This window comes from Perkinsus marinus (assembly GCF_000006405.1).
Source record: "Perkinsus marinus ATCC 50983 genomic scaffold scf_1104296955874, whole genome shotgun sequence".
Taxonomy (NCBI): Eukaryota; Perkinsozoa; order Perkinsida; family Perkinsidae; genus Perkinsus; species Perkinsus marinus.
In genome coordinates, this window is record NW_003207677.1 from 1,011,396 (window position 1) to 1,018,260 (window position 6,865).

Consider the following 6,865-nt stretch of genomic DNA (forward strand, 5'->3'; position numbering starts at 1 on the left):
GTAGGTGACTTGTAGTTGATGATATTGATAATAAATTGATCATCAACATCATCATCATGATGATGATTATCCTTGAGGATTGTTATGTCCATCATGATCGGTATGATGTCTTGCTATAGCCTACTAAAGATAAGATGATTGTAGTCATAATGATGGACATGTTACTACTATTGCTGCCACTACTCAATAAATCAGCAATAACATCGAATACGCAATATTGGGTCCTGATAGTGGAATCAATAATAGATAATGATAGTAGATATATACCTACCGACTCTCTATAGTTACTCCTGTTACAGGATCAGTACGCTGTATCCAGGCAAATACCTAGTACTATATCCTATGATCACTACTACTACCACTACTACTACCTTATATGTACCAGGCATAGAGAATACCAGATTAGCATCAGGTTGATCCTCCACAGATCTATACCCTATCATAGTTGGTGCCATTACATATCCATATTCAAATGGTCTGCTACTAATATATAATACTACAGCATTCATTCTATCAGCATTACCTTTTAGGCCTTGGTGGTATCCTACCTTGTATAACAGGACCACCATCTTCATGTAGTATACCAGCTGGTGCCATCTCAAATCTATAACTATTAATATGATGATTATTGATTATGATGGTGATATTACGTCCATCGTAATACATCTCCTGGTTGAGCAGTAATAGGCTGCATCCTTAATAATACACTAGCACCACCCATCCTAGCGGAGAACTTACCTCCACCTGGTACTATGGCAGGGGGTAATACAATACCAGATGACTAAGAGAATACAGGAATATACATATCAAAGGAGGATAATAATACTCTTTACTACCTCAATCATAGGAAATAGAAGAGGAGGAGGATGAATCCAATAATAATAAAAAATCAGGAATAATGACAGGTTCGGGAATCGAACCGGGGATCTTCAATCTGCGTCGTTGGTTATGATAAAATGGTACACAATGATGACGGCATCACCACGTAATGATATATATTAGTAGTATTTTATGGGCAAGGTGTTATGCTCAACATCCCTCCCTATTAGTAGTAGGACAGAAGGTTATTAATGAGGACTACATTTATCGACGACCACAAGAGGACTAGTGCTGACAAGGAGAAGGTAGTAGGAGTATTATAAAGATAGTAGTAGTAGTAGTAGTAGTAGTGGTAGTAGTAGTAGTAGTGGTAGGATTCATAATGTCCATCTTAGACCTCCTCAGTGAAGAGTACGAGCAGCTCACCATTATTAACCACTGCACAAGAAGAAGAAGAAGAAGGAGAAGAATATACTGAGTATGATAGAGTGTATGGTACACATATAGGTAGTATGGTAAGCCTTTATATATGGTAGTACTGCTCGGACAGATAGTACTCTGGTTATATCTCATGGTACTATTCAAAAACGATCAACCTCATCATCATCATCAGCTAATAGCCTTACTGCGATGTAATATAGGGTGGTGCTACAATACTACCAAGAGTAGTAGTAGTAGTCTATTGTATGATCGTAGATAGAAGTATATCCTTCTTTATACTACCAAGAGTAGTAGTAGTCTATTGTATGGTCGTAGATAGAAGTATATCCTTCTTTATACTACCAAGAGTAGTAGTAGTCTATTGTATGATCGTAGATAGAAGTATATCCTTCTTTATACTACCAAGAGTAGTAGTAGTCTATTGTATGGTCGTAGATAGAAGTATATCCTTCTTTATACTACCAAGAGTAGTAGTAGTCTATTGTATGATCGTAGATAGAAGTATATCCTTCTTTATACTACCAAGGGTAGTAGTAGTAGTCTATTGTATGGTCGTAGATAGAAGTATATCCTTCTTTATACTACCAAGAGTAGTAGTAGTCTATTGTATGATCGTAGATAGAAGTATATCCTTCTTTATACTACCAAGAGTAGTAGTAGTCTATTGTATGATCGTAGATAGAAGTATATCCTTCTTTATACTACCAAGAGTAGTAGTAGTCTATTGTATGATCGTAGATAGAAGTATATCCTTCTTTATACTACCAAGAGTAGTAGTAGTAGTAGTAGTAGTAGTAGTGTATTGTATGGTCGTAGATAGAAGTATATCCTTCTTTATACTACCAAGAGTAGTAGTAGTCTATTGTATGGTCGTAGATAGAAGTATATCCTTCTTTATACTACCAAGAGTAGTAGTAGTCTATTGTATGGTCGTAGATAGAAGTATATCCTTCTTTATACTACCAAGGGTAGTAGTAGTAGTCTATTGTATGATCGTAGATAGAAGTATATCCTTCTTTATACTACCAAGAGTAGTAGTAGTCTATTGTATGATCGTAGATAGAAGTATATCCTTCTTTATACTACCAAGAGTAGTAGTAGTCTATTGTATGATCGTAGATAGAAGTATATCCTTCTTTATACTACCAAGAGTAGTAGTAGTCTATTGTATGATCGTAGATAGAAGTATATCCTTCTTTATACTACCAAGAGTAGTAGTAGTCTATTGTATGATCGTAGATAGAAGTATATCCTTCTTTATACTACCAAGAGTAGTAGTAGTCTATTGTATGATCGTAGATAGAAGTATATCCTTCTTTATACTACCAAGAGTAGTAGTAGTCTATTGTATGATCGTAGATAGAAGTATATCCTTCTTTATACTACCAAGAGTAGTAGTAGTCTATTGTATGATCGTAGATAGAAGTATATCCTTCTTTATACTACCAAGAGTAGTAGTAGTCTATTGTATGATCGTAGATAGAAGTATATCCTTCTTTATACTACCAAGAGTAGTAGTAGTCTATTGTATGATCGTAGATAGAAGTATATCCTTCTTTATACTACCAAGAGTAGTAGTAGTCTATTGTATGATCGTAGATAGAAGTATATCCTTCTTTATACTACCAAGAGTAGTAGTAGTCTATTGTATGATCGTAGATAGAAGTATATCCTTCTTTATACTACCAAGAGTAGTAGTAGTGTATTGTATGATCGTAAATAGAAGTATATCCTTCTTTATACTACCAAGGGTAGTAGTAGTAGTAGTAGTAGTGTATTGTATGGTCGTAGATAGAAGTATATCCTTCTTTATACTACCAAGGGTAGTTTGGTTTGGTTTGGTTTGGTCTGGGAGCACGGCATCTCCTGTATACACAGTATGGCCGTATTGCTCTTGCGTCCTGCGAGGACGCTCAGTGCCATAACGGCACCGCAAGTTCGTTACCGATGCTTGGCGGCTTGGGAGGTAGTGCTCCAGGCCGGTGCACTCGCCCTCAAGAATTTCCTCAGTGAGTGGAGACCACTCTCTCGTGCTGTCGTCAAGGCCCCACGGATCAGGGTGAGCCCGCGTTGCGGTCTCTCTCCTGCTAGTGCTGACAGGAGTGGATCCACGCCCCAGATTTTCTTTCTGAGTGTACACATCTTCCTCGAAGGACACCAGAAGAAGTGTGGTAGGTCTTCTTTATGAGACCGACAGTAGCGACATTTCCAATCCGTGATATCGGCGGAAAGGTGTCGAAGATAGCCCTTCGTGCTGCTGTGGAAGGTGAGGAGTTCGAACAAACGCCGCCGATCCCCGATCTTCCATCCGATACATCTTTTTACTATAGAAGAGAGTTGTTTTCGGCCAAAACCGAGACCGAGCCTGTTCACAGCTAACTGCCCTCTCTGACACCTCCACTTCTCCTCCATGTGCACATGAGAGAAGTGTATCAGCTGTGCTTTTGTGAAAGATGCTGGTCTTTCGACTTCATAATAGATAGTATCGGGTCCGTTCCGGGCCCCACGTCCTGCGTGCAGGTCACTTAGTTCATTTAGCCAATGGCCAGCATGACCACGGACCCACCACAAACAGATTCGATATCCCTCCGTATCCTGACCTACCCAACGATGAATCAGGCTCGCCACGTCCTGGGTCAGTTTGGTAGAAGCGGGGCCATTATGACGAAGAGCATTGGCCACAGACTTGATCGCTGCTTGAGAATCGCAGCATAAATAGATGATCTTCCGAGGATCGCCCTCAGCACGCAGCTCTAGAGCCCATGAAACCGCAGCCCATAGACCAACCACTTCGCACTGCGAGATGTTTGCGTGAGGTCCTGTGTTGTAACAGCGTCCCTCATACTCAGGCCGATGTCCCGGCACATGCCTGACGACTCCAGATCCCGTTCTTGCCGACACATTTCCCTTGTCAGTGACGGAGCCATCAGTGAAGAAGAAGTGGGCGGAATCGTCGAGAGATGGGGGCACTCCAGAACTCAGTTCACAGTGCCACCCATGAGTCAGGCCTGCAGTTTGCGAATAACCCGTTGATCGTGGAACTTCAGCACGCGAGCAGTCATCTATACCCCATTTAGAGAGCACCGCTCGGACTCTCCGGTCTTCGGCGTGTCCAACCTTGTGCAGGTGGTATGTGGCGTATCGAATCCTCGCTTGAATCCAGAGTGGCTCTGTGACCATAGCCAAGCAACGCGCAGCGAGTACAGTCGAGGTGGAGCGGCTCAGTCCACAGATGGATCGGAATAGCGTCGCCTCCAAGCGAGAGCAGCGCTTTCGGAACCATTCAAACGACGAGCACTCGCCCCACAGCTCTGCCGCATATAGAAGAGTTGGGGCAATATGCATACGCCAGGCGCAGAGCGCTAAGCTAGGCGATATGCCCCAGTATTTTCCCAGCATCCTGCGAACTGTGCTCAAGCATCTCAAGGCTTTACCGAAGGCGAAGTCCAGGTGACTGCGCCAGGAGAGAGATGCCGTGATCACCAGTCCCAGCCATCTGATGGACCTCTTAATGCTCTCGCTGATGAATTGAGCGTCAGTACCGGCTAGCTCTTCTTTCAGCAGATCAGCCGTCGCATCAGAGTCGGCGAGTGCTTCTGTTTTCTCACGGTCGATCGCGAGTTCTGCCTCGGTCGACCACGCAGAAAGAGTACCCAGAGACTGTCTCACACCAGCGGAGAGTCCAATCACACCGAGAGCAACAATCCGTACGCAGAAATCATCCGCATAGATAGCCACTTTGATAGAGAAGGGACCACTGAGATCTGTGATCCGTCTTCCGACTCGCCACGTCGATGCCGAGAAGCACACGGGCGAGAGCACCCCGCCTTGGGGAATTCCCGTTGCTCGGTAGGTTGTGAGACCATCGAGATGTACATCTCCGCCATGCAAGTAAGATTGCACGAGATCTCCCCATTGCGAAATTCCCGTGATGGCAGTGATCTCTGCTACGATATGAGCATGACCAATTCGGTCGAAAGCCGCAGCGACATCGAACGTGACGGTTATGGTGCGTGCCTCCTCAGGTTGTTGCTGCTGATGACGGATGATCGACTGCACGGCAGTGATAGTGCTGCGGTGAGGACGAGTCATGTACGTATCAGGAGGAGGCCCGAGCGCGTCAGGAGTCTCCGTTTCAGTAGTAGCTCGAAAAACTTACCCAGACATGATGTCAGTGCTACCGGTCGCCACGCTTTTGGACCAAGTCGCCCATTAGCTTTATACAGCATGCAAAGGTCCGCACGTTTGAACACCGTCGGGTAATGTGTCAATCTGAGTATCGAGTTGAAAACTCCTTTTACCGCATCGCTGAACCAGGGCACATTCTGGCATGCGTACTTCACATGTTCATAGAAGATGCCATCGTGACCGCAGGCCTTACGAGTTTTGAGGCTGCGTATAGCTGTCTCTAGTTCTTCGTTCGCTAAGGGGCCTCCCAGAGCCTTCCAGTTCCTGTCACAGTCAGCTGCCGAGTAGTCTTTCTCCTCGTGTCCGAGCGGTGGGGGACGCTCCCGCAAGCCGAAAAAGTGATCGAGGATCTCGGCTTTATTGTAAGCGGCCACGGTTGGCGTGCGGGTTTTGAAACGTCTGTGGACCCCCACCTCATCCATTTTGCTGAATTCCATCTCTAGATGGTTCACCTTTGCCTGCTTGATAGCGTTAAAATATGCTCGCTTGGCCCGACGCATAGTTTCTTTGGCATCGATCGAACCAGCCTCAGGTGAGCAGTGACGACTGGCGTCACGGATAACTCTCCGTGACTGGCGGTATTCTCGACGGAGTCTGTCAAGGTTTTTACACCACCAGACCGGCTTCCCAGCAGCACCGCTCCGACCTCGGGCAGTCGAAGCCCGGGTTGACCGTTTGATTGCAGTAGACAAGTTGTCGGTGAGGGTAGAAGCTGCTTCATCCAGCTCTGAAACCGTGCTCGTCATGCCGAGAACGATTGAGCACTCATTCAGCGTTCTTGAGAAGGTCTCCCAATTTGTGCGTGAGGGGTATCTCTTTGGAACAGCGAGAGGTTTATTAACGAGTGCCTGGTCACCACAGGATAACGTGACGATGAGGCATGCATGATCGCCACACGTGGGAGCATAGGCGAAACAGTAGTTTGATGCCTTCTTGCATGCAAGTAGATCAATGTAGGACTCTCCAAGCGTACTGCTGTAGGTTGGGGCAGGTGGGATGAAAGCATCGAAGCCTTCTTGTAAAATAAGGTCTTCGAAAGGCCGTCCACGGATGATACGGTTATCACTTCTCGGAAGGGAGCGACGTGACCATAAGTGCGAATGCGAGTTTGTATCCCCGCCAAGCACAGTAATACAATTATTACGACCCAATTCTAGAAGATGTCTGCAAACTATGTTGCTATCTTGTAGTTTGTCGGCGTAGAATGAAATGAGACGTAGCGGTACGACGGTGCCATCCTTATCGGAAGTACCAATGTCAACCGAGACCACATCGGGTTTCTCATCGGTTGAGATGATGCATAGCGAACGCGGGACCAGAATCACTGCCCGTGACCATTCTCTGGCTCCTGGGAGAGCGTCAGGATTGCAGTTGGCCTTGATCGCGATCATATCTCGAAAGAAGGCTCCGATTTTGT

The 6,865-nt window shown here is 45.2% G+C and overlaps 3 protein-coding genes across 3 annotated transcripts; all 3 read right to left on the reverse strand.

Annotated features, from left to right (window-relative positions):
* Window positions 1-267: 267 nt before the first annotated feature.
* On the reverse strand, window positions 268-845 carry Pmar_PMAR020704 (hypothetical protein; the record flags this gene model as incomplete). Its single annotated transcript, XM_002775675.1, has 5 exons — window positions 268-327; window positions 372-480; window positions 524-604; window positions 651-781; window positions 837-845. The coding sequence occupies 5 exons, from the start codon at window positions 843-845 to the stop codon at window positions 268-270; spliced, it is 390 nt and encodes a 129-aa protein (XP_002775721.1).
* Window positions 846-3,864: 3,019 nt separating this feature from the next.
* Pmar_PMAR020705 (conserved hypothetical protein) lies at window positions 3,865-5,405 on the reverse strand (the record flags this gene model as incomplete). The annotated part of the gene is made up of 1 exon (XM_002775676.1): window positions 3,865-5,405. A coding segment is annotated over one exon (1,541 nt), but the record flags the coding sequence as incomplete, so codon positions are not given.
* A 32-nt stretch (window positions 5,406-5,437) lies between these two features.
* Window positions 5,438-5,948, reverse strand: Pmar_PMAR020706 (hypothetical protein; the record flags this gene model as incomplete). Its single annotated transcript, XM_002775677.1, has 2 exons — window positions 5,438-5,476; window positions 5,562-5,948. 2 exons carry the CDS (start codon window positions 5,946-5,948, stop codon window positions 5,438-5,440), a joined length of 426 nt encoding a protein of 141 aa, XP_002775723.1.
* Between the last annotated feature and the right edge of the window lie 917 nt (window positions 5,949-6,865).